General features: G+C 36.5%; 1 protein-coding gene across 1 annotated transcript in view; it reads left to right on the top strand.

Annotated features, from left to right (window-relative positions):
• The window catches only part of IQCM (IQ motif containing M), a 234,099-nt gene that overhangs the window by 76,690 nt on the left and 137,985 nt on the right, over nt 1-19,424 (top strand). The window contains exon 6 of the mRNA XM_090290157.1: nt 16,320-16,378. Coding sequence (XP_090146283.1) covers nt 16,320-16,378 — 59 coding nt within the window. The remainder of the gene's footprint in view (nt 1-16,319; nt 16,379-19,424) is intronic.

Here is a 19,424-nt window from a genome sequence, read left to right as displayed (position 1 = left end):
CAGAATAATATTTCAACCATGTAAAGTGAACAGCAGTCAACAGCGGTATTAAAAACCATCACCACTGTCATTAACAAATGAGAGACTTTAAGGTTCAAGTACTATTCTAGTTTTCTGGGAATGCCAAGAACTCATCATTGCTCGAGTCAGAATTTATGGGGGCCTTTAATAACAGGCATTGAGGGAGTTAAGAGGTATCACTAGTTGGAACAGTCACTGAGAGATCACTATCCTAGTTACAGGTTCTGGAGGACTACCTCCAGTGCCTGTTATGGCTAGTGATACCCCTTAATCCTCTCAGTGCCTGTGTTCCTACTAGAATAGTGATGCCACCGTAACTCCTTTATATACTACAGACTTCAGCATTTATGGCTGCTCACCCAGTTACTGCTGGACTCTTCACACAGAAATCTGGTGTGCACTGGAAACAGTATGGAGGTAGACGAGACAGCTGTAGCATCTAATGGAGGCAGTAGCCAGCAGAGAGCATGTTACTTCAGCTCCACCCATCTGCCTCTCATGATTGGCAGAGCTTAAGACATAGTGATTGGTGATTAGAGGTGGTTCTACTGACACAGACCCCACCCAGTGTCAAAGGAAATTGGCAATTGGCACTGTGCCTCATACCTGTTATTAGCCTCAGCTGATTCTACAGGTCAGTGGTTGTAGCTGGGAGTGTCAGGTGGCTCTCTGCACTCTCCCAAATCCTGGGTGATGGGCAGAGGTGGATGGCAACTGACCAGATGCCCTGAGATTCAGCAGTAAAGTGGACATTTAAGCGTCCCCAGGGGTTTCACGTGGGCTCACCGCTTCCCCTTCTGCTGACAGATCAGGTAATACACATCACAGTCTATGACTCAATATTTGCTCCATAAGACTGACAGACATTCCCCCCCCACCTTTTTGGGAAAAAAGTGCGTCTTATGGAGCAAAAAATACGGTATGTCATCTAACTTATATTGCTAGTTCCTTTGTAAGTAAATTTACTAAAGCTAAATGACTGCAACCCTGTTTTAGGCAAGGGCATTATATGAATATTATTAAGAAATATTATAAAAACTTTAACAAGGAAGTTATATGAATATTATGTTTCCTGAAATTCTAAGTCTTTGTATTCTATTTTTAGAACATATTAGTTAATCACAGCATAGACAGTTACCTCCAGTTAACAGGATATATATTTCAAATGCATGTATGTCCTTAACCAAAGTAATACACATAGAAGGTTGTTTTCTTATCTTCCAGTAAAGGTGAAAAAAATGAATTACTTCTTCTAAGCCTTCCAGCTCTGCCCTGCTTTATGCTAACAAATAATTTAGAGACTGCTCTTAGCTGTGCAAATAAGTACATTAAACATATTTCTCCGGGGAATGCATCTGGCAAGAAGAGACTTGATTGTGGAGCTCCGGATGCAAGATTAGGGACTTCAGTCATTGCTGTGTGGGAACGTAGGAGTACAAAAGGCTACTAAATATGACTCTGACATAATAGATGCTGCTGTGGGTGTGTGCACCTGTCTACAGATTTTGGAGTGGACAGCAATGGAGACTGGGTGAGCTTTAATAGGCCTCTGCATCAGTCCAGTTAGAGGCTTGTAGCTTATCCTTGCAAACACGCTATACAGTGATGGCGAGAAGGAGCCCATTTCCAGCCTTTAAATTTTTTTTCCTGCAGCTCACTGCATTTTAATTTTTCATCATTGGGTGTCTACTGGCTTCTTTTCTAAGGATTCTCCTTGTGTTTATCCTTTAAAATAATAACAGTCCCAGAAGTAATTAAACACCAAGTTCAAAGTAAACCCTTTCTTATATATATATATATATATATATATATATTTTTTTGTGGTAGAATATACATAATGTAAAATTGATCTTTTTAATCATTTTAAAATGCATAGTTTGGTGGCGTTAAGTGAACCCACACTGTTGTATAGCGGTCACCTCCACCTCCACGCACCTCCAGAACTTTTTCAACTTTACAGACTGAAACTCTGTCCCTGTGAAACACTAACTCCCTGTTCTTCCCTTCTCCCATCTCCTGGCAACAAATATTATACTCTGTGTCTCTATCATTTTTATTTGTCCTTTTGAGACTGGCTTATCTCACTTAACATAATGTCTTCAAGGGTCACCCATGTTGTAGCATGTGTCAGAATGTCCTTCCTTTTAAAAGGCTGGATGCTATTCTGTTGTATGCATATTCCATATTTTATCTACTCACCTGTCTATGGACACCTGAATTGCTTCCACCTTTTAGGTATCGTGAATAATGTCACTAGAAACATGGGTGTACAAGTGTTGTTTGAGTCTCTGCTTTCACTTTTGAGTATATACCCAGAAGGGAAAAACAGGAACCATAATGCATTTCTATGTTTAATATTTTGAAGAATCACCATATGATTTTCTACAGTGGCTACACCATTTTACATTCCCACTAGCAGTACACAAGTGTTCCAGTCTCTCCACATCCCCATCAACACTTACTGCATTTTCTGTTTCTTGATAATACTCATCCTAATGGATGGGAAGTAGTAAGTAGTACTCTTCATATGAGTTTGTTCAATCAGTCCAGAAGACAAAAACTAACTTGGAAAACTGAGAATGTTGAAGCCTGCATTGTTAAAAGAGGAGTAGGGACAGTGAACAGAAAACCCTGCCATTGATTACAGGAGGATAAAAAATATAACATATTCTGCTTTCAAAACATTCTCTATAGTTTAGCTGCTCTTGTCAACATTTTAATTTTGCTCAAATAGGAAAGTTACTGTGGATATGCTTTCTGTAGGCTAAAAAGACACCCCCCCTTTTTTAGCAATGATAATTTTTTTTCATGTATTCTTCTTTTTTAAAAATAATTAATTAATTAATTTAACAATAAAAAATAACAATCTCCCCTCTCAGACTTAAGACCCTTTATAATCTTATAAAGGACAATGAGCAAAGGTCTTGAGCTCCTCTAGCTGCTTCAAGCTGGACATGGTTGTCATCCTACCTACCCTTGGGTCCAGTATTCCCTAATAAGAGTGGGGGTGTGGAGGGGATGGTGGCCTCCCCACATGGGGAAGGATCGTGCAGACTCCAGGTCAGTTGGCTTGTACACTTTCCCTTTTAAACCTGAAGTTTTTGTTTTCTTTTTAACGCATTTTGTATGCGTATATGTTTTTTTGTTTTAATTAGATAATAATTAACGTTATATGTCTTTAGTTTTAATATTTCATTTCTGCAATGGCAGTCTTACTGTATTAAAATACTGGAAATAAAATTTCCAGTTATTTTAAGCAATGGCATAGAGCCCTCTAAAACTTCTTTATGTGAAGTTAAAGAAATAACATCCCGAAGAGCAACTTACTAATGCTGCTCTTTATGGTTTCTGAAGTGGAGATATTTATAGCCTTCATTATCTTGAAAGGTAATATTTAAGCAAGAGAAGTGAGCACCTGTGAGTATAGTCTTTCATGTAACATAAAAATGTAATATTACATTGCCATAATATAGGAAAGGCCCCCATCTCCAACTTTTTATCACAATTTCATCTCATAACTCTTCCTTATAAAGGTTTGCTACCTTTATGATAATTTATGAAGCAATCTTGTAACCCATGACATGGAGGACTGTAGTTGTGGAAAAGAAAACTTCGGTATTTATTAAAACCCATGATGTAAAAATTAATGCATTTATCAATGAATTAAAATATGCTTTTAAAAATAGGTTAAAAACAGATATTGGCAGAACGTTTGGATAAGTAGTTAATTTCTAGCTAATATTTGGAAGCACTGGAGAGAGCGAAATAACTTTTCTTCATTAGTTGTCAATAAGGCGAAACTCTCAGTGGTTCTGGGGATCAGGAAGGTCTCCCTGAGCAGCTCTGCCATTTGGTGATTCCCTGGAATGGGGAAGAGATGACGAGCAAGGCGACACCCGAGCAGGCGTGTGAGCAGGCGTGGTGCGGGCATCCCAGGGCTCGGACTGTGGGGTGGAGGGGAGAGAACAGCTGCGGCTGTCCAGGTTAGGGGAGCAGAGTGCGCTTCAGGAACGGGGAGAAGTCCAGTGTGACGAGAGTGCAGAATGCAGCGGGGAAGGCGACAAGGTGTAAGTAAGGTTCCCTCATCACGGAGTGCCTTGTGGGGTTACTTTTGATCGCTTCATCTTCTCAACCCTGGTTGAAAAGAATTTGCCTGGTCTTGACACTAGCAAGTAAGGGATGACAAGCAAATTGGTTTAATAATTGGTTGCATTAGAAATTGTTTTGTGTTTTAAAAACACACTGTGAGTCCTGTGGGCATTTGGCTTCCTTCCTTCCCCTCCCCGCAAGAGGAGCAGGTTCTATGTAAAAGAGAAGAAAACAAGAGTCAATGGTCATGTTTTTAAAAACATTCTTATAGCTTCATCTCATAAACAAAAACAAAAATTTTCATTTGTTTTGTAGGAACATAATTTTGAGAAATGAAAATTCACAAATGTATTAGTCACATCAGCTTAATTTTGACCATAAAATGCCTTGACTAAATTTTAACACAGAATTTCTTATCAGTTTTCTTTGGAGGATTTGAGTCGTTTATTTGGGTAAAAGACCATGTAAGAATCCAAGGATATGTTGTTCTTTTAACTTGGAAATTTACATATACTTTTTGTAATTCTTTACTGAATTATAAGTTCAGAAGACTGTGGGCATCCACTGAAAGATTTTGTTACATAACAAAAAATAGTAAATTAACGTTTAATATGTAAAACATCTTTGCTCATTTCTTTCTTCCACATCACAATATCTTCTTATGCTCTTTTCCTTCTCTCTTTAAAAATATTTGAGAAAGAATCATAATTATTTTTATACTTACAATTGTCTCCTTTGGCGGGCTGCATTTATAAAAAGTCACCTGATTTGATTTTTAAAAAATATTTCTAAGAATTACCACAAATTAATACAAGTACTAAATTTAAATTTCTATTTATTCAAATAATTTCCTATATATCTTTTGTCATTTTGGGTAGATATGAAATTACTTTTTAAAAATCTTATAGTAAGTTGGGAATTATTTTAGGCCCTGAGTTAATAGTTGTGACTGATTTGCTTTGACATTTTGAACAGCATTCTAGTAGTTTATGCTTACCTATTTTTTAATTTACTTGTTTTGATTCTACTATAAAGCATAGCGATGCCTAATGTACATATTTCAACCTTCACATTTTAATTTTGATGTGTATTTCTTTTACTATGAAATATTAAAGTATTGAATTTTTGTGATAAAATGACATATATATTCACTTTGGCATTTATATACATACCTCATTGTTAATATAATGAGAACGGTTTGTGTGACATCAGTATAACCCGGCAGCTAAGGAGAGTGAACTGGAATGCACATGCATGAACAATGACGACTTCACTGTACTAGTCAGTGGGGATGGTAGACTCCAAATGAGTAAGCATGTGTACTGTGTGGCCATTGCATTCAAAATGACTGAGCAAGTAGAACAACACATCTGTATCAAATTTTGTGTTAAGCTTGAATGTTCCTCCATGGAAACTATTCCAGTGATTCAGAAGGCCGCAGCTATGGGCAACTGATGATTGCCAGCTTCATCAGCACCCGCTCATGCATCACATCTTGTGCAGAATTTTTTAGTGAAACTTCAAATCACCCAGGTGACTCAGATCCCCCACAGCCCAGACTTAATGCCCTGCAACTTCTGGTTTTTCCCAAAACTAAAATCACCATTGAAAGGGAAGAGATTTCATACCATTGATGAGATTCAGGAAAATACAACAGGGCAGCTGTGGTGATTGGGAGAACTGTGTGAGGTCCCAAGGTGCCTACTTTGAAGGGGACTGAGGCATCATTTTCCTATGTATGATATTTCTTGTATCATGTATCTTCTTCAATAAATGTCTCTATTTTTCATAGTACCTGGCTGGATGTTTTCTAGACAGACCTCGTATAATGTATTCTTACAATAAAGTAAGCTAGGAAAAAGAAAATGTTATTAAGACATTCATAAGGAAGAGAAAATACACATAGTTTTTATTGAAAAAGGTCTGTGCATAAGTGGACCCACGCAGTTCAAACCTGTGTCGTTAAAGGGTCAACTGTATGTATTGACACTCATTTCAATCATAAGCCCAAAGCAAAATTTGGTGAAAGCAGGAGTTGGAAGACTCCAGAAGTATGGGAGGTAATGTGGAAATAATATGGTCCTATTATTGAGTTCTCTGTGGGTTTAGTTTAAATCAGAGATAGATTTTAGGACATCTTGAGGAAAGGGAATATTCTTCTGGGCCTTCCCACTCCATCAGTCAACAGCATTGTTATCATCTGGGAACTTGTCATAAATGTAGAATCTCAGGGCCCACCCCAAATCGATTGAATCAGAATCTGTATTTGAACAAGATCAATAGTGATTTATAAGCATATTAAAGTTTGAAGAACACTATTTTAGATAATTCCTCATCATATTTTGCCTTTTAAGTGAACTTCTGATCAAGTGACAATGTATACAAGGTAATCACTTTGACAAATACCTGAAGTACAGATACTTCTCATTGAATTTAGAGTCATGTGGTGAGATAAGAATACATTTTCCTGTGGAAGTTGAGTCGTCGGCAGCCGTCCGTCTTGAGAGACGATGGTGTAGCTTCTTAAGAGTCTATCTGCACCGCCGAGAATGGCTGTGCAGTCCGACTCGGGAGTGACACGGTATCTGTCTCCTCCCGTGTTGAATCGACATCTTGTGATGACGCTGGAGTGTCCTCTCCAGTGAAGCTGAAGCTACAGAGCCTGGGCAGGGTGATATGGAGGGTCTGCTGTTGCCCATGCAGCAGACCCCCCCTCTCTTCGCAGCTGAAGGATCCAAGGGAAAGATGGAGTCAATACAGCTTGGCTTCAGGTGCGCCGCAGGAGTTGCCGGTGTTGACTACAACGTCAAACCGCCTTACGGACTCCGGCTCCGGATTTTCTGTCGGGGTTTACTCCCTTAGCCTTTCCCCTGAAGAGGTATGCCGCAAGGCAGCGGAGGTTTGGAGTCAGAGTTTCCCTTCTCCTTAGCCTTTCCCCTGAAGAGGTATGCCGCAAGGCAGCGGAGGTTTTTTGGAGTCAGAGTTTTCCTTCTCTGGGAGGTTGAGTAGTGACATAATAACCAATCAAAGATATCAGAAAGAGTCTCAAGTAATGAATGTCAAAATTGGCTTGGAATAATATGCCATATATTTTGATAATAAATCTCCCACCCAAATGGATTAATCTGGACAATTTCAATAAGCTGGTATATCCAACCAAGCTTATCTTGAGCCTCTAGAAACCATATCTTAATTATTTATAAGCACATTGAAGTTTGAGAACCACTGTGTCATCTAGTTCCTTATAAAAGTCCTCCAAACAAGGAGTGATAGGCAAGTTAAGGGACTGGGGCACCCTTTGACCCCTTTGACCCCAATGCATTGATTGGCAGTTCTAAATCCAATTATGATTAAGTCTACTGATTCTCTCCAAAATCATTGGATCTTTACTAAAGAAACGAAATTGCTGGGTCCTAATCAATTAAATATCTAACATAGACTCCAATACTGTTCTGGCCACTGTCTTCTGACTATTTTCATAAATTCAAAATCTTCTGTCTCTATCATCAATTTCACCTTCTATATCAAACAGATCGACTATGAATCCCAGCAGCTCCTGCTTATATAATCAAAGTAAAGATACCCAGCTTCTCAACTTCCTTAGGAAAAGTGGTAATTAAAATCTCTATTTTGCAGAGTCTGGGTGAAGATACAAGAAAATGTACATAAAGCACAAATTAGGTTATAATTATTAGTTATAACAAATCTCGTGATGATAACCAAACCCACTTTTATAATGTTTTCACATCCAAAGAGATCCCAAACATGTAAGGGGTTGAATTCAAAATTTAAAATACTGTTGAATTTATTAATGAATTGTTTTAGTAATAAATTTACTACTTGGGAGGTTACCTTAAATTCAAAGGGGGAAACATATTTAAAATCAAAGAAGCACATTATGTATGGTTAAGCATCAACTTCATCAGTATGAACACTGCATATTAAAATGCCCCTAAATTGTAAAACAAAAACTCCTCAATTTAAACTTCTAATTCTAACTGATTGAAAAAAATATCAGCCACATGTATTGACAAATTTTTACATCTTAAAACTTCATATCTGAAGCATCTGTTCAATTGCTTGGCATTGAATTTTAGAGTTTACAAGAACACACAAAAACCACAGGAGATTTGGAGCCATGTAGCCTCCTAGGAAGGTGTGATATACCTGGAAAATCCATAGGTTCCCAAGATATTGTCATTCTTCTCTTTCCTGAGAGGAGACACTCATCTAGCTCAAGAAATTTTTCTACCATATTAGCATTTACATTTCTATTTTGATATGGTGATTACACAAGACAGTATATTAGACATATGCACATTCATCTACAAACCTATATCTTAAAGAGTAATAATGAATGACAAAGTTTAAGGAATGGAATTCTATTGTATCTATTCCTTCCTTCCATATCTGAGGAAACCAATCTTCCTTATTTGATTTCTTTACTTTTCTTTATAGTTTTAGGACACATACCAATATGCCTAATTAGTACTTTGTTTACTTTTACTTGTGTTTCAGAGAAGGAAAACTCTGATTCCAAAAAACCTCCGCTGCCTTGCGGCATACCTCTTCAGGGGAAAGGCTAAGGGAGTAAACCCCGACAGAAAATCCAGAGCCGGAGTCCCTAAGGCGGTTTGACGTTGTAGTCAACACCGGCAACTCCTGCGGCGCACCTGAGGCCAAGCTGTATTGACTCTGTCTTTCCCTTGGACTCTTCAGCTGCGAAGAGAGGGGGGTCTGCTGCATGGGCAACAGCAGACCCTCCATATCACCCTGCCCAGGCTCTGTAGCTTCAGCTTCACTGGAGAGGACACTCCAGCGTCATCGCAAGATGTCGATTCAACACGGGAGGAGACAGATACCGTGTCACTCCCGAGTCAGACTGCACAACCATTCTCGGCAGTGCAGATAGACTCTTAAGAAGCTACACCATCGTCTCTCGAGACGGACGGCTGCCGACGACGACTTGTGTTTAACTTCATGTATATGGAATCATAATGTCTTCTCTCTCTTTTTGCTCCGCAAAGTACTTTTGAGATCCATCAATTTTCCTACCTGTTAATGTGTGCCCCGTTGTTCATTATTTTCATCGATGCACAACATTCCATTAAATGATTATACTACAATTTAATAAGCTATTTGCTGAGAGATATTTGGCTTTTCTTTTTTAGTTATTTACATTTATGAACAATTCTGCTACATTCTTTTACATATCTCCTGAAATATAGGTGCAAGGGTTTCTCGAGGGCAAGACTTCCCAGCTTCAGTATGAGCCTGCATCTTGTTCCTTGGGTTATATCGTCGTCGTCGTTGTCGGCAGCCGTCCGTCTCGAGAGACGATGGTGTAGCTTCTTAAGAGTCTATCTGCACCGCCGAAAATGGTTGTGCAGTCCGACTCGGGAGTGACATGGTATCTGTCTCCTCCCGTGTTGAATCGACATCTTGTGATGACGCTGAAGCTACAGAGCCTGGGCAGGGTGATATGGAGGGTCTGCTGTTGCCCATGCAGCAGACCCCCCCTCTCTTCGCAGCTGAAGGGTCCAAGGGAAAGACGGAGTCGATACAGCTTGGCTTCAGGTGCGCCGCAGGAGTTGCCGGTGTTGACTACAACGTCAAACCGCCTTAGGGACTCCGGCTCCGGATTTTCTGTCAGGGTTTACTCCCTTAGCCTTTCCCCTGAAGAGGTATGCTGCAAGGCAGCGGAGGTTTTTTGGAGTCAGAGTTTTCCTTCTCTGACTTGGGTTATATAGATCCCAGTATATTGACCCCTTTAGTCCTAGCGGCAGGCGGGTAAGGCCTGGGGCAATAGGAGTTCAATAACTTGACTATGTGAATAATTGATTGCCTCTAGCCACAAGCTGCCCAGAGCAAAATGGATGTGCTAGCCAATGGGCATGTGTTCAGTTTTATCAGACAATAGCCAACAGTTTTCCATGCCCTGCAGCAGCTATGGGAGTCCCAATTGCTTCATACGCTTGGCAACACTTAATTCATCAAAATTTTAACCTTTGCCAATGTGGCAGATATAAAAGTTTTCTTTATGATTTTAATTCACATTTTCCTAATAAAAAGACATGTTGTTTCACATATTACTAGGCCATCATTATTTCTTCTTTGTGAACATCATGCATTTGTATTTAAAAAATGTATTTAGATGTATTTCTGCCTCTTTTATTTTGTGCTCTAATTTGTTCTTTCTATTTTGTCTATCCCCTCCACCCCCTTTTTTCTGCTCATTTGTTGTCTTTATTGGAAATCGATTGACATATTTTCCCCTCTTGTTCCATTTTTTCTGGTACTAGTTTGGCATTGTACCAGTTTTTTTGTTTTTATATACTAGTTTGGCATTTATATTCTTGTCTTTACTTTTTATAAGTGGTTAACCCATAGATTTTTATATATATAGTTAACTTAAATATGTTTAGCCTCTTTCTACCTCATACAGAAATCTTAGATCATCTTAACTGCTAGAGTTTATTTCTCTCTTATTTTTTTTTTAATCTCACAAATTAGACAAAATTATTTTGTTTTATACTTCATTGTTTGTTTAGGTTTACTATATGTGTGCCATTTTTTTTTATCTGCTTTTATATCTAGCATCATGGACCTATAGGATGATTTTCCTCTGAAGCTATATACATCCTGTAGAAGTAAGGCTCAGCTAGGAGAAAACTTCAACTCATAGTGCATTTTTCCTCCATTTTAACCACACATTCTCAGCATTTGAACTTACTTCCTGTTTTCTGGCTGCCACTGTTACTGTTGAAAAATCAGATGTTAGTTCACTTGTTTTTATACTGTAAGTAATTTGTTCCTGTTCTCTGTCTACTTCTAAGGACTTATTTTCATTGTTGTTCTGCTGTTTTATTTTGAGATGTATAGTATAGTTTTGTCTTATTTATTCTGCTTTGTTTTTCTTGGTTTTCTTAAATATAAAAATCAGTGTCTTTCAGCATTCTGAAAAAAATCTCTGGAAATACTATCCTTCTTTTTTCTATATAAACTCTAATTTAAAAATTTTATAAAACACTACTTAAATATATGTAAGTCTTCCATTCATTTGTCATTCCTTTTTTCTTTCTTTCTATTTTTAGGTTTGTCATCTCTTTGTCTCTTATTGATGCATGCTGGGTCATTTTTCCCCCCTGATTTACCATTTAGATTATGTTTCTATTTTTATTTGTATGTCTATTTTTCTTTTGCTATTCATTGTATTTCCAATCTTATATATATTTTATTTTAGAATGTCTGATTGTTACTTTTTCAAAAGCACCTTAGTCAACTTTGATAACTTTGGTTCCTTTCATATATTTCTCTAAACATACAGCAATGAAAGTTCAGTCTTATTTTATATTCTGCATATCTTAATTACAGTATTGCATCTTTGAGATTCTGAATGTTTAGCTTATTTCTTTTGACTCCTTGACTGCTCATTTTCTTATGTTTAATGACGTTTCTTATTGTGATCTTATTTTTCTTGGTATTTTATTGTGGATTCTTTGGGTTTAAACTGCATTCCCCTAAAATTGATTGGTAATTGCTTTACTGGGTACTCCATGGCACTATTAACCGAGAAACACTATATTTAAATTTTTTGCCTTTCTTTTGGGGAGAAGGTTGTGGAGCATTCCAGGTAATATGAATTGAGTCCTCAAATGCATGTGCATGAAATCTTATCACCAAAAATTACTGGGGCTGTCTGTCATGACAAAAGGTCATGATAGACATGGTTTCATGGTATCTCTCTTTTTCCTAATTCCTTTTTTTCTATTTTCAGGGAAAATTTAAAATTCTGGCTTATATGCTAAGGATATTGTATTTCCAGCACATGGGTTATATTGAGGTGCTCTCAACTCTGACATTCCTTCATATTCTGGGTGCCAGTGTTTGTCTCCCAACTTCGAGGCATAAAATTCATTAAAACTCAGACTTTAGGTTGTCTGGAATTACCATGAAATCCCCAAGGCAAGGACAGTCTCCACAACTATGCAGTAGTAAATTCAAAATTTCTTGTTTTACCCTGAGAGGAATTCTCTCACTTTCCCTTCAGCTCAGCCATGCATTTAAAATATCTTTCATTTTTGTTTTTAGCATTTATTATAGTATTATGCTGTGATTTGTTACTATGAGCATATTCCTAGAAACAGGAACCTTGTTATATGTTTTACAAATGGGTTTCAACCCTCAGAGGAACTCACACTGGGATGTAAATTTCCCTATTCAGCTCCCTTCTGCTCATCACTCTTTGTGTTGTCTCCCATGTTCTGCTCCATTTCCTACATATCAAAGAGTAAAGGCTGAGTTTTGATTTCCCTGGGAGGTTCAAGAAACTTGGTCTTGTGACTGGTACATGAACAGTGTATGATTCGATGGCACCTTGTGCAGTCTCTCCTAATCTGAATGTCGACTGGTGTTTTGAGGGCATGGCCATTACAGGGTGACCAGCAGTAGCTTGGGGATCCCCCCACTTCTCTTAGGAAATGTCCAGGAAACACCACACTAGAGCACACCTTCTAAAATTGAGGCTTCTCTGACGCCATGAGAAGATTTGGGAAATTCTGGGTATTCTGATCCTATTGCAACATCCTAGAAGTGGCTGTATGTCTTGAAAATCCTCCTGTGGTTTGGTTGTGCTTTCGGAAGCCCCATCATTCAATAATGCAAAGATATTGACTTGTGAAAAGTCCCACAGTGGTATGTTTGGGCCTCCTGGTGTTGTATGTGTGCGCCTCATCCACATTTTCCTGTTTAAACCGTTTCTTCTGTAAGAAGCAGGGACAGTGTGAGGAATGCGGCCCACTGCTGTTTCACAGAAGGTGCTAGTGACCGACTCACTTCGGCCTGGCAGGAAAAGCATTTTGGTTTATTTCCCATGTTTTATTGTGTAATGTATTGTTTTATATGTGCATGTTAGTAATTTTCTCTTCACAAAGAACTTTTTTTTTTTTTTTTAAAGCCTTTCATTTTACTTGGTATGTTTATATATGTTTCTGGTAGGGTCACAAAATTGTCAAAAACTATGAAAATTCTTTGCTACTTAGAAAATACCCTTTAAGTGATTTTCATTTTAAGTACTAGGGATGTAATATGCCAACTATAGATTACCTTTTTTATAACAAACATATCCCAGAATTTCACACTACTAGTAGCAATATGGAAAATGCCTAGTGTTAAGAAGAAATTTCAAGGTTTTCTTGCATGGTTCACCTACAGTTAATCAAAGCAAGAAATTAGCAACATTATCCAAAGGAAAAAATAAATTTTATGAAATTTGGAAAGAAGAGGAGAATTCATGGATCAGACAGCTACCTCTAAAGCAAAACTTGAAGTGTAATAATGTGTAAATTGTCCAGAGTAAGCCTGGTACGTGTTAACTTGTGAAATCTGAGAAAAGTTGTTGAGGAAAGAAGTCTGAAAGGTGGTTTAGAATAAATCCACGCAAGTTGTTAAAAGTTTGAAAATCTTGGCATGAGGGTTTGATAAATGACTTGTATCTTCAGCCAGGTATTTAGAATGTGTCACTTCAAATGCATTGTCATGGAGAGGCTAGGATCTTGAAGAAGTTTAAAGAAGCAGGTGGCAGGCCCTGGCTGGGTAGCTCAGTTGGTTGGAGCATTGTTCTTATATGCTGAAGCTGCAGTTTTGATCCCCAGCCAGGGCACATACAAGAATCAACCAATAAATGCATAAATAAGAGGAAAACAAACTTCTCTCCCCCTCTCTCTTTCTCTTTCTCTTGTTCCCTCTCTAAAATCAATACAAATTTTTTTTTTTAAAGAGAAGCAGGTTGCAGTTGAGAGGAAAGGTTTTTGATGGAGAGTGGAGTTGAAGCATTAAGGCAGAATGGATCTAAGATTTGAATATATAATTATGTAGGAAGCTAAGTATGAGAAAAGCCCTAAATAAAGGATTTCTACTGACTTTGCAAAAAGGAGAGAAAAAGGTTTCTAAATCAGGTAGGGAGAAAGAAACACAATGGAGGCTGTAAAGGCAATGAAACTGCAAGAGAGTCACTGGAAAAAAAACCAGAGAACGTTTTGGTAAGAAAGATCCTCAAGAATGTTTGTCGGAGTCTGTTTTAGTTAGCAGCCTCCACATTTGACACCCTTCATCATGGACAGCATGCTAATGCTGCTAGTCTGGCCAAGAAGGAAGCCTTTAAAAAATAATGTAAGCGGGCAGGTGTAAATAGTAGTATCACAAAAGGGCAGTGTGTGCCAGGCCAAGCATATTGCTGTGTGCAAATGTATGGAATATATAGGCTACAAATTAATTTTGTAGCATTGGTATTTTTGTAGCCATGAATATATGTCATGGAACATCTTGAGAGCACATTTAAAATATAGGTCCTGCTCCATGTTTTATTATCACCTGCATGTTGTACATAAACATTAAAACGTATAATTTTATTCTTTAGGATGATCGTTTACTTATAAAAAAAGAAAACACAATCAGGGAATTTTAAAAGTAAGCAATGTTTGAGAGATGATGTTAACTAAATCTCAAGGTTATTGTTGCATTATAACATACCTGCAGAAGAAAAGTTACTCTTTGGTCTTAAAAAAATAAATGGAATGAAATACAAATTAACATAATTAAGTTAGATCACATCTGAGAAAGTAGTATAAGAGAGAATGAACGATTTACAGTTTGTTCAAAAACCACTGTGTGTCTCAATACTAAATATTTTTACAATACAACACAAACACGATTTTCTTCCACATTTCATCATTATATAAATCCCTTATATATCCTAGGATCTTATATAAAAGAATTCTTTGACTTAAATTGTCAAATAGTAGTTAAAAGCATCTTTGAAACTTAAAAAGCAAAACTAAAGTTAGCATTTTCTTTGTGGTACACGAGTATATCATATTTCAATAGCCAAGATACCTTCTGTTACTGAATTATAGATTCTAAGGAAAAAGACAGCATCAAAAACCCAAAATGCATTAACCTTTTGCTGTTTTATCAAGACTACATCAAATTCCTCTTATTTGAGACCATTTTTTCAAAAGCTCTTCTGTGCAAAATAATTGTCATTACAGATTACAAAGTGTATATGCAGTTCTTCAACACTTCTAGATATCAGTTTAACTTTTGCATTATGCCAAATAACCAGAAATGCAATGGCTCAGTTATTCTGAGTTCTTATAGAATTATATTCCTGAGTTTTTCTTCTACTCTTGACTGATATTGAAAGATTGTATAAAAATCCCACATTAAACACTCTGGTGTGATTATTGAAGAGATGCTCTTGAAGCTGACCATTACATCACACCCAGCTTCTTTTGAAGAACTCATTTTTGCTTTGGTTACAGACATTGTAAATATTAGAATGACCATGTTTTCTTCATTGCTTACGTACTAATTTGCCAGGCCTGCCATCATGAAATACCACAGATTATATGGCATACACAACAGAAATGAGTTTGCTCACAGTTTGGGAGGTTGGAAGTCCAAGATCAAGATGCCTGCCACAAAGTTGGTTTCTCCTGAGGCCTCTCTCCTTGGCTTAGAGAGGCACCTGCTTCTTCCTATGTCTCTACTTCACCTTTTGTCTGTGCCTCTGTGCCCCTGGCATCATGTCTTCTTCTTATGAGGCCACCAATATTATTTAACAGGACCTCACCGTTATGACCTCATTTAACCTTAATTACCTCCTGAAAGGCCTTCTCCCCAAACATAGTCACAGAACTGATTAGGGCTTCAGCGTGTGAATTTTGGAGGAACACAGTTCAGTCTATAACACTTTGATAGCTAAAAATTTGAGAGCCCGATCTGTGTGACACTTCAAGAAATACCAGAAAATATTTGACATTATTGTTCAATACATATTTTCCCCTTAACTTGATTTTCTTTTTCTTATGTACTATATATTGTGAAAGCTGCGTTAAGTCTTTCTTATAAGACAGAAAACAAATAAGTACGTAAAGAAATAAATTCTCATCTGAATTAGGTTTGTATGTATATTTCCTGAAGTGATCAGTAGGAATTGTAATCTTGGGTGTCAGAAGGAGCTGCAGGCAGTTCAGCAATCATTGTTCTCTGAGTATATTTATAAATTTATATTATTGTTTAGGCTTGTAATATATATTATAGTGGAATGATTCCTTCTCCCTTTGATAATAGAACATCAATAAAATTAAACTTTTGTAGATGATGACATTGTTTCCTACTGATGTCAACTCTCCTTTCCCTTTTTCTAGAAAACCTTTATGAAAAAGGAGCAACGATCTTTCAAGCCAGAACCAAAGCCACAACCCAGGTATATTTTTTATGTGACAGCAGAAAAGTATAAATTAATGTGCATCCTTTTGGTTTTATCTTAAGTCTCTGAGATTAAAGAAGTATAGGTTTTTAACATATATTTTTCAGTGTTCTCAATTAACTTGACTAAGCCAAGGAGAAAAAAACTTTTTTGTCCAAGTGTATTAATGATCATGCAATAAATGGGGCCTGAAGTTTACTATGTGGTAGCCAGGAAAAAGCAGTGTGAACAATACCTCATGACGTTTTGTTTATCAGAAACTGGGTACTACAATTCACTATGGTAGAACACCTTTCAATGACTATATGAGGGGTTAAAATTGCTTTGCTACTTTATGTAGCAAATCTGTCAAGTAACTTTTGTGGAAAAATAATGACTGTGAGATACGATTTTGTGAGATGGAAAGAAGGGATTGTAGGAATTTATCAGTGAAGCTTCTAAAAAGGACAGGCTTCACACTTGTGTTTTCTTATTCACTGGTAATATATTAATTCATTAATTCATCAAATAATATTTTAGTACTGACGAGGTGCAAAGCACTGTGCCAGGCCATATAAATGAAAACAGAAAAAGAGTAAATCTTGAATACAGAAGTTTTTCAAAAGCAACCAGTTTAAAGATCTAACTCCTCAGTAAATACAGGTTTGTTTAAATATGTTATTTAGGTTACATTTTCTGACCTGGTATCCTTTTTTATTCCTCCTCTCAATTACTCAAAATGTGTGGCTATGCAGTAGTCCCTCTCTATATTGTGGTTCACTTATCATGGCCTCACTGTATCATGGGATTTTTAAAAATATTATATTTAATTATTTATCGTGGATTTTTTGCTCTATCGCGGGATTTTGCGGTACTGTATATGTATGTTGTTAAAGTCACGTAGGTTTAAGAGTGTAGAATATGTTTAAGAACATAAGTAGTGTTTATAAAAGTGTGGAAAAGGTTAATAATGGAGTGGTAAAGGTTAATAAGGGACTGGGAACAGTTTATAAGTGTGTGGGAAGGGTTTATAAAGCCTTAAAATATATATAAATACTAAAAGAAATGTAAGGTTCCTACTTCGCGGATTTTCACCTATCATGGGGGGGGGGGGGGTCTAGAACGTAATACCCGCGATAAGTCAGGGAATACTGTATAAGGCCCATGCTCCCTCATCCACAATTCCAAAATCCAGAAAGCCCCAGAAACTAAAAGTTGATGTCAACTAAGGTTGTGCCAAAACTCTTAGTGTCAAAATCTGACCTGAAGTGACAAGTAATTAAGATCACTCAAAATTTTTACTTTTCTCCCTTCATATGAATATTCATGTTTTACATACAGATATATATTAATTATATTAGCTAATTAATGTTAATGTGTTTGATAAGAGAACACTGTCCCAGACCCTACTTGAGTGTCATATAATATATCATATACATGCTATATTAATTTCCTAATATTTGAAAAAAATGAATATCAAAATCCATTCAACTGCAAGGTTAGTATTATGGAATTGCACTCCATGGTAAATCTAGGTCAAATATGATGATGAAACAATGTAATACAGTTATTTGAATATCCAAGAAACAAATATCCTATTTTAGTGACAGAGGCATAGTAAACATGTCAGTCTTTTCCATGGAAATCTTAGAAAGCCAGCACCTAAGGAATGGAGACTATATCCCGGGACTAAGGGATTTAACTTAGTACTAAAAATAAAACAAACTGATTCACCCTAACCAAAGTATAAAACCAAATTTCAACAATTTTAAGATAATAAACTAGTAATTTAGCCACCACCTAGAATTTTTTTTTTTTAAAGTTAACAATTCTTCATGGACTATAAAAGAATCCAGAATCTCCACTGTATACAATGTGAATGAAGTATGTAATAGATAAAATGCTAGACATGTTAAGAAACAGGGAAATCTTACATCAAAAAGGATATACCAGCTATTGGAATTAGCAGACAAGTGCTTTAAAGCAGCTATTACACATGTTCAAGAATTTAAAGAAAAAGATATTAATAATAACAAAGTATCCCAGTGCAGAAATAGAAGCTATTTTAAAAAGTCAAATGGAAATGCTAGAACTGAGAGCTATAATGTCTAATATGAAAATTTCACTGGATGTTTTGAACAACAAAATATCAGAGAAGACAGTAGAAAAATAAGTAAACTTATAGATCAGTAAGGTCTAATCAAGAGAAAAATAAAAACAATTGAGAAAAATAGAACAGAGCCTGAGTGAACTGGAAATTAAAATCAAGTGGCCTACTGTGTGTGAATTGGAGTCTCAAAAGTAGAAAAACAGAATGAGGCAGAAGTAGCTGAAGAAATAATGGCTGAATTTTCTTCAAATTTACTGAAAAACATCTTTACATATGCAAGATTATCACATTCTAAACATGATAAAACAAACAGACAAAAGAATCCACAGGCAGGCACATCATAGTCTAAGAGTTGTAAATTAAGAGGTGGGGTGGGGGGAGTTGGGAATAGCTAGAGAGGAAAAATAAACATTTTACTGAGGGTTACATTTCTAGGAATGATGGATGTCATCTCATCAGAAATGATGAAACCAGAAGGCAATGAAATTATGTATGCAAAATGCTGAAAGAAAAAATATTAACTGATAATTTTATAGCTAATGAAACTAACACATAATATTACGGTTGAAAATAGATATTTTCAGATAAATTAAAAGAATGAGAATTTATTGACAGCTGATCCTAACAAATGTTAAAGGAAGCTCTTCATGCTTAAAGGAAAGGACATTGATGGAAATTTGAATCTACAGAAGTAATATTGAATTAAAAATATATTTTGATCAATATAAAATAAAATATATTTTAAAAATTTCTTTAAAATCAACCATTTTAGGTGACATCGTAATGTTATTATGCTTCTTATAAGTTAGGGAGATGCAAATATGTTTGACAATAATAGAAAAAAAAAACAAGTTAACTCTTCCAAGTTTCTTTCATTTTATGTGTAGTGGTATTAATTCAAAGTAGTATGTGATAAGTTAAGAATGCATATTGTCATTCCAAGAGCAATCACTA

Source organism: Furipterus horrens, unplaced genomic scaffold (genome assembly GCF_987537825.1).
Source record: "Furipterus horrens unplaced genomic scaffold, mFurHor1.1.pri manual_scaffold_10, whole genome shotgun sequence".
Classification (NCBI taxonomy): Eukaryota; Metazoa; Chordata; class Mammalia; order Chiroptera; family Furipteridae; genus Furipterus; species Furipterus horrens.
Note: the sequence above shows the minus strand (reverse complement) of the source record. Positions and strands in the feature narration are given on the sequence as shown.